General features: G+C 29.2%; 1 protein-coding gene across 1 annotated transcript in view; it reads left to right on the top strand.

The window, feature by feature from the left end:
- Positions 1-21408, top strand: part of LOC142327385 (fibrillin-1-like) — a 339860-nt gene that overhangs the window by 274949 nt on the left and 43503 nt on the right. The window contains exons 45-49 of the mRNA XM_075370397.1: positions 12021-12153; positions 14403-14651; positions 16242-16445; positions 20081-20206; positions 21159-21398. Of these exons, the coding sequence (XP_075226512.1) occupies positions 12021-12153; positions 14403-14651; positions 16242-16445; positions 20081-20206; positions 21159-21398 (952 nt within the window). The remainder of the gene's footprint in view (positions 1-12020; positions 12154-14402; positions 14652-16241; positions 16446-20080; positions 20207-21158; positions 21399-21408) is intronic.

The raw sequence follows: 21408 nt of genomic DNA, 5'->3' as shown, positions 1-21408 counted from the left end.
ATTAAATGGATTCCATATGCATCTTCTCAAGAAATCATTTTTATCTTCCAGGAAATACTCCGCACACTCTTTACTCTTTAGCACAAGCAAATGGATCTTCATGTTATCCAAACTGTGGTGAATAATAGTCTCTTCATCCAAATTTTTGCTTTGAAGGCTAATAATCTAGATAAAGAGGTTCTTAATGAGTGCATGAATTTGTTCTCATTAATATGAGGCATGTTTTTTATAAGTAAGGGTTGTTTTGATATAAAAGTTGAAATAAGCAAAATAGAAAAAACTTATTATAACAAAATAAACTTATAAATATATACTGTTTTTCTAAATATTCACCATTTACTGCAATACATTTTTGATATCGGCTTACCAGCTTCATTATTCTGTTACTAAAGAATTTTCCCGCTTGTGATTTAAACCAATTAATTTCTCTGTTTTACAGATCCTCACCATCTTCAAACTTCTGGGAAACCATTGCTTTAAATGGAGAAAAAGGTTATAATAACTTGTTGCAAGAACCAGACAGTAATGCAAATGTTCAAAGATTTCCCAAAAATATTGTTGCAATTCAGTGGTATCAGTGGTTTTGTTTACCTTGTGAGGTCGTGCGTCGTCATGGAAAAAGAAAATACCATTGGTTAGCTTGCCGTGCCATTTATTCTGAATTGAATGTCTAAGTTTTGTAAGCGTTTCACAGTGCATATCCAAATTAACAGTTCCACATTCAAGAAATTCAATTGGGAATATCCCTTCATCATCCCAAAAAACTGTAGCCATAGGCTTTTCCATTGAACTTTCTTGCTAAACTTTTTGGGCTTTGGGGATGATGAATGGTGCCATTGCATTTATTGCTGCTTTGTCTCAACATTTGAATAAGATATCCATGTTTATGAAACATGGATAACATAAACAAGGTGTTTCCATAAATCATCACCTTCATTTTCATAGCATCTCAGCAATATGTTTGAGCTGCAGTAAGATGATTTTCTGTGTGTGTTTCTGTCAACATTCTGGGTATTCATCTGAAACACAAATTTCTGTAACCCAGTTTTTCAGTTAAAATGTGTAAAATACTGATGATGAAACAAAAGGAAATTCACTCAATAATTGAGAAACAATAAGCCTTCTGTTTTGACGAATTGTTGCATTTATTTTTTCATCAATAAGTAAAAAATTACTAATTACACTTCACAACTCGCAGGATTATTTATTTTAGCACTCATTTCAGCCAGGCTATACCCAGCAACTAATGTAAATAGTGTTAACTTATTGTAAATAGATAATCATTTATATAAATATCCATTTATAATATAAATAGTATATTAGATAGGTATATAAATAAGCATGCTACACTAACACCATCAATTTTCATATTATGGCGACAAATTGAAAACAGCCCTTACTTAAAAAAAAACACGCCTCATAAAATGTTTTTATCATGTGCTTGTAAATTCACATTCAAGTCGTTTAAATGTTAAAATAAATCAGCTAAGTAAACAAACATAAACATATACTCATTATTCTGTAAAAGCATTGAGAATGCCATTTGTTTATCCTTGAAAAATATTAATTCATCTCACAATTGCAATAATCAGTTTAACACACTCTTCCACAATAACCATCTGACTTCTGTATGGAAAAGAAGAGATTTTTTTCCTTTCGCCCATTTCATTGCATAGTTAAATTAGGCAAACAGCCTATTCTGTAATGGTTGACTTTTAATAAAATTAACCGTTTTTGCTTCTTTACAAAGAGTTTGTTTGAGATTTTCTGGTATATTTTTTGTGGCAAGAGAATGTCTGTGAAAGAAGTAGTGTGCGTCCATTCTGCCCTTGTTACAAGACATCTTTTATTTTTTCAGAAATCCACTGTTCTTTCCTGTTATCACTTTTTCACCATCATTATAAACTGCAATACATTTTGTCCAATCTATGTTATAGTTTGTAGTAGCTTCATCAAAAAGACATTGTCAGTGGTATTGATTTGCAAAACATCATATTTTCTTTGATTGATCTGTCTCTATTGCATTTATATCTCATAAAATATAAGAACTGAGAAATGTTTGCCATCTGTTGATTAATAAAATTGAATACTAAAAATTCACTTGAACTCGGTTACTGAATTATCTAATCACGAACATCGGCAACCATGTGCTTGATTCGCCTTGACATTGTGTCATTAGACAGTGGAATATTTTCTATTTTTTTGCTTCTTTCATGCTTATTAAAACACTAACCATATCAACTGCAGCAAGCAGTGTGAGGTTTTCAGTGATTGTATGATTGTATAACTTCTTAGCTACTCTTAATGCTACGAGATAAGATGATTCAAATGTACTTTTATCAGTATGGCTTGATTTACAATTAGAAACTTATTGATTTTCAAAGGATGCAATTTTCTTTCAAAAATTAAAATGGTTTGGTTTTATGATATGGATGTTTAGTTTCTACGTACAGAATTAATTTTAATGGCTTCATGCTTTCATCGGAGAAGACTTAAAATCAAACACTTCACTATAGCTTTCCATCCAGTTAGGTAAAACTATAATTTAAATAACTTTCTTTTGTATGCTGTTTTTGTTTTATAGATTATGTTTTTGTTGTTGTTTTTGCCCTTTGTTTTGTTTTGTTTCTATGTTACTGTGTTGTTATTGTTCTGTAATATTTTTATGTTTCATTTTTGTATTTCCTGTTGTGTGTTGAACTCACTTTTACCTTCTACAGGTAGGTAGTACAGTTCCTTTGTTTAGTTAAGTCCTTTCAGTATTATTTAAGACTCGGCAAGATGTGTTTTGTTTTGAGTTCATTAAATAGTAGTACACCGATGGGAATGTCACTTATCCTGACCAAGGCGGACTGTAATATGTCAAAAACTGAGGTTTCGAAGAATACCTCTGGTAAAGCTCATAAGGGTTAGGAACAGAGGGGATGGCAGAAAGTGTCTTTCCCTACAGGGGGTCAGGAAGTCATTGTACAATATTGTCTTTTTATCAATCGATTCACAGAATGTCGAAGGCTCACTTAGTTTTTTCATAAATTTATCCATTTTCCAAAAGAATCTAATAAAAGAAAAAAAAACAAAAACAAAAAACCCAGTGGCATTGTTTGATCACATACTAAAACCGAAACCTCAATTATTTTTACTTTTAATGAAACTACGCCTTTAAAAACTTAAATAAAATCGCCAGATACACGCTTCGCATTCAAAACTAAACAGAAGTTCTGCAATCCCTTATGCCTCTTTTATTCTTGTGAGGGCACGTGTTCAAATGTATCATATGTGAGTTTGGACTTGACATCTCACAGCTTCTATTATACAAGCAGACAAATTAGAAGGAGTACGTACCATCAAGTTGGAACCTGTAAATTGCTCGTGTTTGTACACTTCATATTGCATGTACATACCCATAATTATCAATGCAACTAAATAGTTTTAACTAGATTTCATTGTATTTCTGTTTAATGGGGGGAGGGGTCATGAAATATTCATTATTTCTTTTTTTTCCTTTTTGGGGGTTGTGGAGCTAAAAAGGTTGAGAATCACTGCTTTAAAACAATAAATCTTTTTAACACCTAACCAAACCAAATTAATAATTTTATAATTGTCAATTACTGTTATTGTGTGATAAGTGGCGTAACTTAAATGTCACTTCTGATTCATGAAAGTGGCCATAGCCAATCTTGAAGAACAAATAAAAGCATCATGTCAGGCTTACTAGAGAAGGTGAGGAGTTATGGCTTTCCAAAGCCTTCTGTACTGTGTTAAATATATAGTTACATGGTGATCACATCTTGATATTTCATTCAAGTTGTTCTGGATTCAAATTCCAGTCAGGCTTGGCATTTTTCATAGACTACAAATTCATATTATATTCCCACATGCAACCCTTTGAGCTCACATGGTGAATTAATCATTAGTAAAAAATGAAAAAAAAAAAAACAGTATACCAAGCCCACCAGAATGTAGGTATATTCAACCCTAAAATTAACTCTTTCATTCTGATTTACCACAGTGATTGGATATATAATGAACACTATTAAAGAAGGTATTGCTGTCGGGTGGTTCTTTTGCCTCAGGTTCTTTACATGGATCACAGTCAAGAAAAACTGAAACAACTAATGTGAAATTACAAATTAATGTCCCTTTTCTGTTATAAACAACAATACATTAATAGCATTATACATACCAATAACTGCATTAAGATAATGCAGTTTTTAAACATAATTAAAATCTACAGATTAACTTGGAATATGTGAGTTGTTGTTTGTTTATTGTCATTTCAAGTGATATAGTCCACCTAGCCATTCTGAAGGGTCTGTTTTGTTACAAAATGCATTTAGTGATCTTTTGTTTATGCAATCTCATTTGGTCAAATACAATAAAGTATTGATTACAATTAAACTCATGTGAAAAAATTTTTTATAATCGGAAATTATACCTCCTGTAACATTTTATTATGTATAGAACTTGAGAGTAATGAAGGCATTGAATATCAAACATTTTATTTGATCTGAAAATAATTTTTTACTTTCCCATTAGAAAAAAATTGTTTTAATTGGTCCAATAGTCTTGTAATCTCGGCTTAAAACATTAAAAAAGCTGATATCATTAATAAATTTATCAAATATGTTTATTACCTGCTCAAAAAAGATTAAAAAATATTTTTTATGACTGATTTGTTGAAAAAATTTTAGTAATATTAAAACATAAATCTGTTAATGGAAATTATTTATTATTTTACTAGCTATTGAGAGTTTTTTCAACTTCAGCATTCTTTGCGCGTTGCATGTTTTATTTTCATGCAATATTTTACTTTTGAAAGCCCTAATAGTTTTATTATGATAGTGATTCTTATTACTTGTTTTTTTTGCCTGCAATTTAGGCTTTACAGAAATAGTTTTACAATACAGATTTTAAGTAATAGTCATTTAGAAATTTTGTTTAGAATGGTAAACTTTTATTATAAAATATGATTCAAATATAGAAATATTTTCAGTCTATAGTGTAAATCTAAGTATAGGTTCAAAAATATACAATATTATGAAAAAAAACTTATTTCAAAAAATTAATAAAAAAGTTATATAATGAAGAACAAGATCATGTTACTTTACGACTTATCTGCCTACTTTTCTATAAGAGAAAAATAATGCTACCATAAAATAATCCCTCAGAGTGCCTACTATTTAGAGAATAAATTTTTTTTACTATAAGGCCACGGTTTCCAACCTGAGAGGGAAGGACTACCGCCAGGGGAGGCACCAAAACTTTTTAATAAATTAATAAATTTTAAAGTTTAATTAATAAATTAATTAAACTTTTTAATTAATGTTCATACCATAATATATATAAATAAATAAACTTCATAATGTAACATTACAGTACAAATTCAGTGAAGTAATGTTCATTTTTATTTTTCTTACATTTTTCTACATTCATTTAATTCTTATTAAAAAATTATCTGGAGTGGAAAATTTTAGAAATTTCACCTTTGCAAATGTTCTGTTTCTGTAATGCAAAAAATGATCGCTAGTTGCATGAAAAAGTAACCTCATCATCACTCATAGCTAAAGTGCCAACTGAAGGGTGTTGGCGGTGTGTGACAATTTTTATCGTGATTTCTTTCTAAAAATAATCGTTAGTATATTTTTATAATTATTATTTATTTTAAATTATAAAATATTTTTAGGCGAATGGATAAATTCTTGAGTGGTTTCAAGAGAAAAGTCAACAATAATGAAGATACTGATGCTGATATAAGTGGGAATAAAAGCAAAAAAGGAGGTAAAGCTCCCAAAAAATGACAATACAGTTCATTGTATTTATCGTTAGGATTTACAAGTTTTATTAGATGGCTTGGAAAAACCAATGTGTTTGTTGTGTTCAAAAGTTTTGGCTTCAGTTAGTATGAGACCAGTCAAATTAAAACAGCACCATATTTGAAGATATTTGGGATCAATTAGTTTCTCAGCTGCGTACTTCAAAATTCTCCATTCAAGTGGATGAGGCAACTGTTATAGTTAAAGATAGCCTATTTAATTGCATACGTTCGATATGTTGTGGAAAATAATATATTAGGAGATATGTTATTTTGCACATCCATTCCTGGAAAAACCATAGATCGATTGAGATGTTTAATGTAATAGACAGTTTTCTTTGAAGAAAACAACATTATGTGGAATAATTGCATTGGACTGAGTACAGACAGAGCTCATTCATTGTCCAGACAAAAGCAGGTCTTCAAATATTGATCAAAAAGAAAGCACCACATGCTACCTGGACATACTTTGTGCTTCACAAAGCAGCTTTAGTGTCAAAAAATTTGAGTAAGGAACTGAACAACATTTTTACAAAAGTTATAAAAATTATAAACTACATTAAGAACAATGTTGTTTGCAAAGCTGTGTGTTGATATGAAAGCTACTTATACCTCACTTCTGTATTATTGTGAAGTTCGCTGGCTATCTTGTGCAAAAGTGAATCAAAGGGTGTTTGAGCTCAAAGAAGGAATAGCAACCTTTCTCGAAGAAAACCACCATGAAGAAGCACATTTGTGGATCAATGATAATTTTATTATTAAACATGCCTATTTGGTTGAAATTTTTGGAAAATTGAGTGGTTTAAATAAATCAATGCAGGGATCACAAGAGCATCCACTTGTTCAAAAAGACGAAGTAAAAGCTTTCATTAAAAAGCTGAAGTTATGGAAATCAAATTTACAAAAGAATGAGTTGGATATGTTTTCACTTTCAAAATATTTCTGGGCCACAGCCAATATTGAAGGAAGCAAAAATCTTTTATTGAACACTTTGATGGTGTAGTGCTGCATTTTTCAAATTATCCAAAGACCTTGCTTTCTCAAAGGTTTAGTGGATCAGAATCCATTTATCGACAATGAAGAAGACGAATTTGAGAAGACAACCATCGAAAAAGAAAAATTGATAAAATTATCATGCAGTAGCTCACTGAAACAAAATTGTAGTTTTCAGTATTTTTTTTTAATACTGCATGATTAAAAAAATATCCTTAAGGCTTATTTTCTTTATTAAAAGAAAATAAGTGTCTGTATTATTATATGTATTAAAAGAAAAGGTGGAGCGGAAAAAAATAATTTTTTTAGGTAGGCATAGTAGCATAAAGCTTGGAAACTGCTACTACAATAATTTTACTACGTATAATTTTTCATTCTGTAGTAATTTTATTCCTGTGTGATACTCGCTTCATTTTTGTTTAATGTGAGAGTTTCTTGAATTTACTACAACAGTAAAATTTATTCCCTGCTGTTACTTATCCTATGTGACTGTGAAGGGCATTGTATTTTTGTTCGAAGGTGAATCCCATCTGACCAACATAGAAAATTTTGCTGTCAGAGAAATTTGATTTATATATTTTTGAGTTGAGGTGTGCTTGATCATTTTATACTATCTATAATGATTTTTGTGGTCATGAACTCAAGGAAATTAATTTTGCACGTTTATATTCAGCTGTTAATTTATGGTGCATTATGTTTAGTACGTTAATAGCTGTTTATACAGACTTGATTGCGTCCGAGAGGCAACAACATTATGTTGCTAAGAAGTCAGGTGAATTGACTTCAGAGAAAATAAAGGAGATGCAACAGCATGGTATCGCTCTATGGCAGGCCAGATTGGATGAAACAGAGTGTGGGTGTTATATGCATGATCTTTACCCTAATGTTGTACACCTCTTGGGTACACTTGAACAAGACGTGATGCAATTTCTTTCAGGGCATGGTGCTTTTGGGACAGACTACAGAAATTTGACCTGGTGGACTCTGGTTTGTGTCTACAATGCAGATTGTTGAACAATGCTTATCATGTGATATATGAATGTGATATGACTTAATACGTTTGGAAACCATTTTTCAGCTTGATATCGGGTTGACATGTGATCTCTGTGTTAATTTGAAAAGTCCTGGGCCGAATGGATGATCGTAGAAGGTTTTATTGCATATTTGGTGAAAGAAAGGATTGCTGAATGGGTGTGATGTTTGCTTGGACTTTCCTTCTTTGTGATTATGTTTGGTCTTATTGTTATTTTATTGCTATTTTTGTTTCTGTTTGGTTATAGATATTTTTTGTTTTTAGTTTTTTTCCCTACTTCCGAAGCTGGATACATATTAAAGCATCACACAGCTCTGGGAAGTGCCTTCACCTCTAACCATGAGAACGGGCAGCCAGGCCCGGCTATGTCATTCCCAGCCACCCCACCTCCACCTCCACAAACGGGTCTTGGTCTTTTGTGCTTGCCTCTAACAGGGGAAACCCCGAGGGGAACCCCTGCCGGGTCTTGGTCTTACTAGCTCAGCGGCTCGAGAGTCCCCCAACCTTCATCACCACCAACCTCCTGTGTAACACAAAGTGTTTTGTTTGTAATTAGTTATGTTTTATGTTACTGTTATGTTAAATTATTTATTGTTACTGTTATGTTTCGTTAGTATTTTTATGTTGCATTTTATGATTCATTACAAGTCGAACTCATTATTACATTTCAGGTAGGTAGAGTTCAGTTCCTTCATTTTTAGAAATTCATTCAGTCTTGTTTGAGACTTGGCTGGATGTGTTATGTTTGGAGTTTATGTTAGTAGTACACCGATGCCACATCGATATTATGTTGTGTATTGTGTGTTTATGTTAGAATGCCACAACGATATTCCCATCAGTGGCATCCTGGCTGAGGCTTGACTGAAAGATGTCATTTCCGAGGTACTGAAGACGACTTCTGGTAAAGCCCATTAGGGCTAGGTATGGAGGGGGTGGCAAGGCGACTGAAACCATCACATGTTGGTTCACTATGAGGTCAGGATGTTCATACTTCTTGTATTATTTTGACAATTGTCATCAAGTTATCTTTACATTATTTTTTGTGAGCATTTTTTTATATGTGTAAAAGATTTCTTCTAGTCTGTTTATAATATGGAAAACTTAGAGTAAATCTTTAAACAATGTTGTAAGATTGCTTGTAATATTTATTTGGATTATAAAGTATTTTTTTAATTTTGAAGTTTTCTTATTGAAGCTCTTCTATGTTACCAACATCTAAAACTTTTCTGTTATCTTATTAAAAAAAATATAATTTTCTTATTAAAGAAAAGACAGAATAGGGAAGAATGCCAAAGTTCAAAATAGAGTAGACATAAAAACTCAAAATTCAGAATAATTGTAAATGCTGTATATACTGATTTATTGCAGAAATGATTAAAACAAGAAACTAGTTTTTTTTAATATTCTATAGGGTGTTTTTTTTAGATTGATAGAACTTTGAATTGAAATAAAACATATAAAAAAGTAATTTTTGAAAATAATTTCCGGCATATGTCCACCATGACTAGCTTTGATGAACTGGATTCGATCAGTCCAATTTTGTACCACTTTTTCTAGTAATTAGGAATCTATTTCATTAATAACATAAGTTATGTTTGTTTCCAAAGCGTCAATTGTTGCTGGTTTATTAGCATAAACCAGATACTTCACATATCCCCAAAGAAAGTAATCCACTGGTGTTAGGTCACATGATCTTGGAGGCCAATTCACTGAACCATTTTGTGAAATAATTTTGTTGCTAAATTGTTGTTTCATTAAATTAATTGTTTCAGTAGCAGTATGAGGTGTGACACCATCCTGTTGAAACGAAAACTTTTGCAGGTTGATGTCATGCAAATTTGGAAACAAATAATCACTGATCATTTCATCTGTAATGATCACCATTGACAGTAACATGTGCTTCGGCCTCATTTTTAAAGAAATAAGGACCGACGACGCCTCCAGCATCGTACAGTGCATTTTTTGGGATACAGTGGAGATTCGTAAATTTCCTGAGGATTGGTTTTACTCCATATACGGTAATTGGCTTGTTGACATAACCATTTATCCAGAAATGGGCTTCATCACTGAACAAAATTTTTCAATAGCAAAGTGTTTCAGTTTCCAATTGAATTACGCACAATTCCCCAAACAAACAATGTTATTATGGTCTTGCAGCTTCAGTTCTTGCACCAATTGCATCTTTTATGGGTGTAGACCAAGATCTTTATGTAAAGGTTTCCATGTAGTGGTTGGACAAAGTCCAAATTGTTGAGAACGGCGACGAATAGACACATTTTGATCTTCTTCAACACTATCACTGACAGCACCGATATTTTCGTCTGTATGTACAGATCTTTGTCTTGGTTTTTCATTGAGAAAAGTAAATTTTTTTTTAAACTGTATCCATTTTTTTTTGTCTTCAGTCATTTGACTGGTTTGATGCAACTCTCCAAGATTCCCTATCTAGTGCTAGTTGTTTCATTCGGTACCCCCTACATCCTACATCCCTAACAATTTGTTTTACATATTCCAAACGTTGCCTGCCTGCAAAATTTTTTCCTTCTACCTGTCCCTCCAATATTAAAGGGACTGTTCCTTGATGCCTTAATATGTGTCCTATAAGTCTGTCTCTTCTTTTAACTATATTTTTCCAAATGCTTCTTTCTTCATCGATTTGCCGCAACACCTGTTTATTTGTCACTTTGCTCACCCATCTGATTTTTAACATTCTCCTACAGCACCACATTTCAAAAACTTCTAATCTTTTCTTCTCAGGTACTCTGATCGTTCATGTTTCACTTCCATATATAGCTATGCTCCAAACATATACTTTCAAAAATCTTTTCCTGACGTTTAAATTAATTTTTGATGTAAACAAATTATATTTCTGGGTGAAGGCTCGTTTCGCCTGTGCTATTCAGCATTTTATATCACTTCTACTTCATCCATCTTCGTTATTTCTACTACATTTCATTACTTTGTTTTGTTCTTGTTTATTTTCATGCGGTAGTTCTTCCGTAGGACTTTATCATGTCGTTCATTGTTTCTTCTAAATCTTTTTTACTCTCAGCTAGAATTACTATATTATCAGCAAATCGTAGCATCTTTATCTTTTCTCCTTGTACTGTTACTCCGGATCTAAATTGTTCTTTAACATCATTAACTGCTAGTTCTATGTAAAGATAAAAAAATAACGGGTATAGGGAACATTCTTGTCAGACTCCCTTTTTTATTACAACTTCTTTCTTATGTTCTTCAATTATTACTGTTGCTGTTTGGTTCCTGTAAATGTTAGCAGTCGTTCTTCTCTCTAGTATTTGAACCCTAATTTTTTTTAAATGCTGAACATTTTACTTCAGTCTATGTTATCAAATGCCTTTTCTAGGTCTATTAATGCCAAGTATGTTGGTTTCTTTTTCTTTAATCTTCCATCTACTATTAATCTGAGTGCTAAAATTGCTTCCCTTGTTCGTATACTTTTCCTGAAACTACATTGGTCTTCTTCTAACACTTCTTCCACTCTCCTCTCATCGTATCAACTATTATATCTATAGTTCGACAAATAAGTTGTTCTGACAGATGATTATGTGCACCATAAAAATTATGAAGTGCTCTATACATCTGGCAAACAGAACATTGATTTTGGGATTATATTTCCACAATTTGTAAATGTTGTTGCGGTGTCAGTTTTTCCATGATCATTTGCCAATACTCACTGATCTGAAATGACAAAACAAAACAAATGACACCTATCTCTATCAAAAGTTCTATCACTCTAAAAAAAACACCCGTTACTTTCTTAAAATAAGAATAATTCTGAAATAAGGTTATATTATAATGTCAGTAACAAACAAATAATTGATGGTCATTATAGACTTAAAAATAATGCCATTCTGTAAATGTTACTGACTGTTTATGTCTCCAGTATTTTTTCTATTACCATGCATACGGTATCCAGTAAGAGAACTTGTTATTTATGAATTTTATAAATAATTTCTCAAGATGCTCCTAAGTTTTACTTCTAAGTAAAGGAAAGTTGTGTTTAATTTTCAAAAACACTTATTTCATTGATTGTAGATTTGTTAACAAATTCAAAAATAGTAATTACTATATGACAAAGAACAAGAATAATGAACATAATATCTGAAGTAATTATTTGTTGATGACAAAATAAAAACTTATAATTTTTGTTTGAAAAAGGTGTGTGAAGACATCAATGAATGTTTAGAAATGAATAATCAGTGTGCTTTTCGATGTCATAATGTACCTGGATCTTTCCGTTGCATTTGTCCATATGGATATTCATTAGCTCCTGATGGCAGACATTGTCAAGGTTTGTATATTTTCCACTCTATAGTGGTTTATAGTATTATTCTTGTTTTAAAATACGCTTTTCTAAGGAAATGAATTTTTATTTGTCTTTTTTTCTGATAAGATAACTTTTAATTATTGTAAACATTCTGTTTTTACTTTATTTTTTTTTCTTTATTTATATGTTTTTCTTTTCTTTATTTGTATCTTTTTATATGAATATATAAAAAAAGTTAATGTAGTTTGAATAAAGACTTAATATTATTTGATAATGTTAATTTGAGTTAAGTTTTAGTAAGTCAAATTGAAAACATTTTTTTTCTGTTAGGGAGTAACATATCCTTTTTATGAGTTATTCAGTTGCCTTCTACATTTAGTTCATTCTCATTAACCTTTCTTCATGTGAGTTCACGTTTTTTCAAATTAACATTTTTATTTCCTGGAAATTATCATAAAAATCAATTGCTTACTTATTGACTAATTAGATTTTTGTTTTTATTTGAAATGTCTTTTGGCGCTACATTAGTAAACTAAATAAAGTAACCCCCTTATAAGGGTGTTTTTGGCTTCGGTCAATAGAACTTTACCTTATTTCATCCTTAAATTTACAAGATGTTACAATACTGTATGTTACTCTCCAGGACGTTTCTGCTTTAAAATTAGTTATTGTTTACTGATATATTTAGTTTTAGTTACTTCTAAATAGTTCTCAAACTTTGATGGTTGTTAATGGAATATCACTATCTTAGTAGTAAAGTGTGTTTTATTATTATTATTTTTTTTTTATTATTATTATTATTAATGTATTATAAAGTAAATACCAAATGTTTTTACCAAATATTTAGTAGAAATGGTCATTTTTGCTGCAGAAAAATAGTAATGTAAACTACTAAGTATCCTAAATTATAGTTTTAGTTCTTCAGAAGAAAAACTAAAAGAAATATCGAAAAAAGAGTAATGGAAGATTTGGTTCATACTAAGTATAGAAGATTGTAGAAATTAGATGTAGCCCAATGTTGCTTCAAAACTGATGGTAAAATAAATTATTAGAAGCTAAAGTTTTAAAAATGTCTATAACAGACATGCATATTGCGAACTTTATTTGCAGTGATAGAGAATACTCATTATTTAGTAAAATCATTGAACCAATATCTAATTACCTTTCAGAATTTCAAAATATATTAAATATTTTTGTGAAAGTTTTTCTGTCCCAAGAACTTTAAATTTTATCCAGTGTAAAACTTATTTAAGAGAATTGATGTTAGAATATTTATAAACTCATAATTGTCCTAAGAAAAACTTTTATTTAAAATAAAGTTTGTCTTATCTTTAATTGTTCCTTTATTAAGGTTAAAGATATGTAGGGTTAGATAAGTTTAATCCTATATAAGAGGAGTGAACAAGGTACAGTAGCAGTCCAAGTGCGAGATTGAAAGGGGTTTAGAATATTTTATGAGCTACCATTTAATTTTAATTATCCAAAGCACATAGTAATATTCTTTACTTAACAATTTAATAATTTTTTAATTTCTTTATAAATAAGAATAGAAATAAGCTTTTACAATGTTTCATCACTAACTGAAAAACTTGTGTTTTTTATTGCGATATCACTGTAATTGCTACATTTGTTTATTTCATTCTGTGTGATGATCGTTTTAAAATCTAAATGCACATTTAGTAGATATTTCAGTACTGTAAATCGATCTTGAGTATTTATCTTTATTTATTAACTTCAATGCCTGTTTACCATAGCTCATTTTCATTTATCATAATAGAATACAATTAATGTAGATATTTTGTTTCAAGTTAGTTTTTCATTTAAATTATGTAAATATATATAAGTTTTTCATATGAATCTGAAAATAATTTTGTGAAGTATTTCAAATTATATTATTGTTAAAAATAAATTATATCCTTTTATCTTATTGTACATTTTAATTTCATCAGACATTAGAATGTGTTAATTAATATTTAACATCTGAGTGAAGTTAAGGAAAATTTTATTGCTCATGATTAATTTACATTTAATACATTAATTTATACATCTTATCAAAGTACTCAAATTACAATAAAGTAAGAAGCTTATAAAATTATTTTGGGATTATTACATATTGTATTTTCTACTCATTTTAATTCATTGTTGTATTTTCAATATTTCTGTACAAAATATTGTAGTGTCAATGCCTCATCAACCGATTCTCTAGTTTGATGAATTAAAAGGTCAATATTTTAATCAAGTGATGTAAGAATTTTTACTTTCATTTTTCACAGATGTTGATGAATGTGTGACTCCTGCTAACAATTGTAAACACCAGTGTAAGAATTTGATTGGATCATTCATGTGCATCTGTCCTGATGGTTATACTCAAGCTGGATCTGCTGATGACTGCAGAGATATTAATGAGTGTATTACTAATTCAAGTGCTTGTTTAAACGGTCGATGTGTAAATTTACAAGGAAGTTACAGGTGTGATTGTTTTGATGGATTTAAATCAAGTTACGATGGAAAACAGTGTATTGGTAAAACGATTTTAATCTCTACATAAGCTTTAGTAGACTAGTAATTGTAATTTTATATTTGTTCACACTTTAATTTATTAAATAGATTTACAGTTCTTAAATTCCTATTTTAAAAATGAATAATCTATCATTTTATTCAATCTCTTTTTCATTAATTTACATTTTAGTGGTCGTTACTTCTCAGTTGCATCTTTTTCTGATAAATTATTCATCTTTAAAAATAGAAATTTAAGAACTGTACATATAATGAAATAAATGTAGTGATGACAAAGCATTGTTTGAGCTCACCCATGAAGAGTAAATCAGTTCTGCATCAAACAAAAAGCAAGTAGACATTAAAATTCTCTCTACAGCGTGAAATTATTAATATATTATTAATAATATTATTAATATATTATTAATAATATTATTAATATATTATTATATTATTAATTATTAGTCAACCAAGTGTTTTATCAAGTAAATAAAAAAATATTTATGCATTTTGCAATTACTGCTGTTGACTAACAACCACTCAATAAAACTTTTCTATCTTTGTAATGAAATCCTTGTGTTATTTTTCATAAATATTTTATTATTCATTTGACAAAGCACGGCTTGGTTAATTATTTCTTTGTCTGTCACATTAAGAATTGTTATAAATACTGTTCAGCAGAATAGTCATTAGAAATCTAGTTGATCTTCATCTAGTTCAAATCATTTATGAATCTATAAACTCTAAAAAAAACTGAAAAGTTGTTTAATTTATATAAAGAGAAAAAATACTTAAACCAAATTAAAAAATCAACTCACTTTGTAATATTTACTTCCAGAAGCTCTTTTCAGAGTTCTTTTTTTATTTTACTTTTAACTATTATGACTGCAGACATGCTACTGCACATTCTTTTACAATGAAGATAAGAAGAATGAAATGAAGTGAAAAAATCCAGACGCCCTGCTGAAAATCAAACCCAATTCTATGTTGTGCTATTTTATCACCAGTAATATCAGTTGTCACCAGTGATGGAAGACCTATTCAGTGATAGATAAATAATGATATAGTGATCATTATGATTTTTTTTTAATACATAAATGATGATATTCATGTAAATTATCTTGTTATACTGATTAACAAGAAATATTGTCTCTGTACCAAATTTTTACTGGTCACATTTTTTTAGTGTTTTGAACAAATTTTATAGGACTGGTTTTACCAGCTTGTATGGATGCATAATAAATATATGCAGAGAATACTTATTGTTAATTTCTGTAACGTAACACATTTTGTTTTTGTTTTACATAACTGTTATTTAAAAAAACACTAGTAATTTGATAGCTTATCAGTCTTACATTATGTATTCCTTTTTAGGAAAGGAACATTAACTTTCAACTTTTTCAAAATATTTGCTTAGGTGCAGTACCAGTTTTTTTTAATATTCATAACATATATTGTAAATTTATAAATTAAAGCTTTTTAAAACGTATAGGAAATTTAAAGTACAATCGATCTTACTAACATAAAACTAGAAAATGTTATTAAAATTCTCCATACCTATCAGGATCTGTTGCTTTTCAATGAAGAAATGTATGATTTTTACACATCTGTTGTAGATCAAAGACAAGGATATTGCTACCATAAAATTATGAATGGTCGCTGCAATACACATTCAGATGGTTTAATGCCAGTAACACGAGCTGACTGCTGCTGTACCATGGGTGCTGCTTGGGGACCACAGTGTGAGCCATGCCCCAGTCAGTCATCTGAAGAATACAAGCAACTCTGCCTAGAATCTGGTTATGATGCAGATGGCCATGGTAATTTTAAATTGTCATTTTATTTTATTTTTCTCTTTTCTAAAAAAATTCATTATGATATTTTATGAAAAATTTATAATATAGCATATCTCTAAAATATAAACTTATCTGCTCAGAATTACTTAACATACACTTACAGGAAGACTCAAAAGATGACTTCAGTATGAAAAAAGCAATTGATTCCTTTTTTAATGACACTTGGAACTTTTTTTGAATTTGAAACTTGTTACTAACTCTAACTCTAATACTCTAATGTAATCATGTCTTCTCAGTAAGACAATCTAATAATCTTATTAAATAATTTAGTAGTATTCTTCTTAGTTTTAGCAACAAACAAGTATGATGTTAAAATTTAACAAAACTGTAACCAAAACAACTACATCTTGTGGCTAACAGTAATTATTGATTTAAATTATTCTGTAAAGTAATAAATAATATTAATTATGAAAGAAAAGGAAGAATCAGGTAATTTCTGATGGTAGTGTTTTTTAAAATAAAAGTGGTTATAAAGGATTCATGAATGATAAAATATATTTTCAAATGTTTCAAATAAATATAGTTTTTTTTTCCAATTTTTTATATATATCCAAGGTCATTTATTGGTTTGATACAAAAGGTTTTTTACCTTTTTTAACTTGTGAACATAATTTTGGTCATTTTGTAATCAAAAAATACATATAATTATGCATGTGGCTACAGTTTATGTCTGTTTTATTACACTGAATGTGTTTATATTATATGGATTTACAGAATATAGCTCAATTTTAGCTGAAGTCCCATTAAGCTAATAATTAATTTCATTGCTGCAGGAATAATAAAATACTAAGTAGAATTGATTATTAAAAGTTTTTAGTAATTTTGAAATTTACTTGACTTCTGCTTATTAGAATTACTTAAAATACCTACTATTTAAGAAATTAGAATCAGTTTTGATCAGAAATTTGTTCACACAGATTGCATGTTCAATTTTGTTTAAATGCATTCTTTCATTTTTGGATATTAAGAACCTTTTGCTGCTCTTTCAAGGGATTCATAGGAATTTAGTCTTTGAGCACAGCATCTTCTAGACATTTTATTACATACAAAATTAAATTTCTTCCTATTCTTTGTTTAGTTAACCCACATTTTTGTAAAGTAATCATTCTTTTTACAAAGTGTAGATAGCTAATAAAATAGTTAATAAATCTTTTATTCTTATCATTAAATAATAATATAGTAGATCACATCAATAAAAAATAAATTATAAATACAAAAACACATATTGCAAGAGAAAAAAAAAGATGTGATTAATTTAGTTATATAAAATACAGGTATAAACATGTGAAATAATCTTAAGGTTATACTAAATATAAAAAATTACTAAAAAATAATTCACAGTTCAGAAGGTAGCATTGAAAATTATTTTGAGGAGCATATATTTATGTACATGTTCAACAGATGAGGAAAATTGAGGAGTTTTAAAAAATGCTTTAATTATTATTTTTTTTTAATTCATCTACTGAATAATATTGTTTCTGAAAAGAAAATCTTGTAGTTTACTTTGAAATAAACTGGTGAGAAGATTTTTTAAAATGGTATGCTATCTATAATAATCGTAATAGTAAAGATAATAGTCGTAAACATGTTTTGAACATGACGTTACATTCTTATTGTCGTATAAATTATTTTTAATTTTTTGACGATCGACTATTGTGAACATAACAATTTTAATTTAAGATATAATTATACATGGAGAACTTGCTTGTATGAGTTTTCAATTACATCTTCTATGAAGTCCCTGATGATGGAGTGGTGACTCCTAAAGTACTAGGACATATACATTGAAAATTGTTGGTAAGCGGAAACTTTAATTTATACAAATTTTATGTATACCTTAGAAGCTCAATTAAACAGTTTTATTGATATTTTAAGTTACTTTATTAAAATTCATTCAGTGAATAATTTTTTGAACCACTGTCAAAGAATTTTCAATTCCTGTCATAATTATTATTTTACTGTCATAATTATTTTCAAATATAGATACAGTTGTATCATCTGCAAAAAGGGTAATGAACAGTGAACGGTGCAGGATTTTGAGGCAAGTTATATGAGCTTCTGAAAAAAACATTGCATTTAACTTGTACACAAAAATAAAATTTCATAATTTTTAATAAACAATAAATAAACTTACTATTGTTGGGATTTGTGAAACAATGTACTAGGACTATGTTGCCTATGCTTCCCTCTCGAGTTTTACAAAAAAAAATTACAATAACTCAACAGATCAAAAAGTATCACTAACAGCGATGATTAATACACATTACTTATAAAAATAAAGAAAAAATGACAATAAACACATTTGACTCAGTGCTCCCATAACTAGTCTACTTGAGTTCATAGAACCACTATTATTAAATTACTTGTACACATCAGAAATTAACAAAATACTTATTATACTTATAATACTATGGAATTGGCCAATCCAAAATTAATTTTAATTATAATTTTTAACATAATTTGTCATTATAACATGTTATGTTTTCAATAATAATATTTTTTAATGTTGTTTTAAAAAAGTCGACAGATAAGCTTCTGATAGATCCATGAAATGTTTTTATGTAGAGGCCTTTGAAATTAAATTTTCATACCAGTATTTCATACAAATCATAGTTTATGAATTCCCTAATCAGGTTTCTTAACATATTCACTGCACTAAACTAACCTCGTCGAAATCCAACACATAACTGACGCTTTCTGATAGTCTCACCAGTCTAACCCCACCACTATTTCTCCGAATTATCAAGTCTGATAATGTAACGCTCTTTGTATAGAAAAACCTCTGAAAAAATATGTAAATATAAAGCTAAGGCTATATATTTTACCAAAACACTTTTATTTTCTGAGGTAGAAATAAACTCAGTTGACATAGTAAAAAATTCAAGAATGCCTATTCACTCTCATTGCAATGCCAAACAATCTGTGGACAACAAAATCAAATGGGTTAATTAATTCTGTAAAAGTATCTTCAAAAGAATTCTTCAAGTGGTATCTTCCATTCTGTAAAATTAAAATTGTTTCAAGGTATTATTTTTTTTTAATATACAACATGCATTTTTTTTACTTCACTACCAATTGAAACTACTTTTTTTACAGAGCTTCCTGTTTTTTATTTTATATTATGTTTTGATAAAATAATATTTCATTTTAATTTATTTCTATTCAACCCTAATATTTTAAAGATGAAATATATGCATGTATTTGAATCTTTTCTCTTCAAGTTGATTTGAAAAGAATTTGATGAGTTTCTAAGAATTTTGGTGTATTAGTTGATTAGTTAAGAAAAAAATGGTTTTACGATCCACTATTTGAATTTTTCAGACATTTGCTCATGTAATTGAAATTAACTTTTTGAAACAATTTGTCATTAAAATTGGGGCAGTTGTTTTAGAAATACTGGGAAGAAATACATCAACCAAACCTCTACTACTTTCTTCCTGGCATATTTGGGAAACCCTGGTCAATTTTCAAAAATAAGAATTATTTTTATGAATAATAAATTTATTATTGTATTTAAGGTTAACATTTTTAAGTTTGTTTAATTATTTGATTTTAATAAAATAAAATTAATCATCCCTTTATTTATTTAATTTTTATAGATATTGATGAATGCATGACAATACCAGGCCTGTGTAAGAATGGACGTTGTATTAATACATTAGGTTCATACAGGTGTCTCTGCAACAAGGGGTATAAACCTGACCACACAGGAACACAGTGTAAAGGTGATTATACATATTTAATTAAAACATATAAACATTTCTTTATCATTAAATCATGTTATTGAAAACATGACCTCATTCAGAGAATTTATATATATTATATATATTTTTTAAATAAATAAAAGTAACTTAATATATATACCTAATATATATATATATATATATATATTAGGTGTTTATACACCTAAATTTCTAAAAGATGTACATTTTCTGTAAGAAAATGTTTATCATTACTGATGGTTTGTAATGAATTTTGTGGCATGTGAAAAATGTTATGCCATCCCTGGATGAAAGGTTATAGTAATAATTAGAAATTGTTTTTCATGAATATTTGTCCTATGAATTGTTTTGTAAGTTTGTGTTGTTTTTTTTTTTACTTTTAAGACCATAATGGATCACTTTAGTTCATTTTTTGGCAAGTTCTTTCTTTTCTTGCTGATTTGTTGTTTTTCAGCTTTTCTTTTTTGCCAGTAATTTCTAAGGGTTTCAGATCTTCTTGCCCTTTCTTGTTTAGAGTACACCCGGCTTATTGTTTTCTTGGGTTTTGATAGGAATCTTGTTTCTTTATTTTTCAATCTCTCATAGTTTCCGGTTTTCGTTTTTAGGTTTTCATGGGTTATGTCTAATTCCTCCATGTCTTTCTGTACTTCGTATAACCAGTTCAGTCTGCTTTTCTTGTTCCAGAAAAGTTCGATTATCCATCTGATAAGTCTGGTCTCTTCCATTCTGAAAATATGTCCTAGAAAGGAAATTCTCTTCTTTCTAAATTTATTAGTTATCGGGATGATCGTTTTGTAAATCTCTTCATTTGGAATAATTCTCCAAATCCAGTCTTTTTTAATGTTTTTCCCGATGCATCATCGTAGAATCTATCTTTCAATCTTTTCCAGTTTGTCTGTAAACCTTGTCTTTTTGTGTTTATATAATGAAATTTTTTTCTCTTTATTGTTTACAGATGTTAATGAATGTGAGCATTCACCATCACCATGCAAGTTTTCATGTCAGAATACTGAAGGGAGTTTTAGGTGTATGTGTGCAAGTGGTTTTACACTACATAATGATGGAATCAATTGTGTTGACCTTGATGAATGTGCTACTGGTCAACATGTTTGTCAACATAAATGTATCAATACTGAGGGAAGTTACCGTTGTGCCTGTCCAAAAGGCTATAATCAGATTGGTGATCAGTGTTTAGGTTTGTTCGT

Source organism: Lycorma delicatula, chromosome 1 (genome assembly GCF_047948215.1).
Source record: "Lycorma delicatula isolate Av1 chromosome 1, ASM4794821v1, whole genome shotgun sequence".
Classification (NCBI taxonomy): Eukaryota; Metazoa; Arthropoda; class Insecta; order Hemiptera; family Fulgoridae; genus Lycorma; species Lycorma delicatula.
This window is presented reverse-complemented; position numbering and strand designations above follow the sequence as displayed.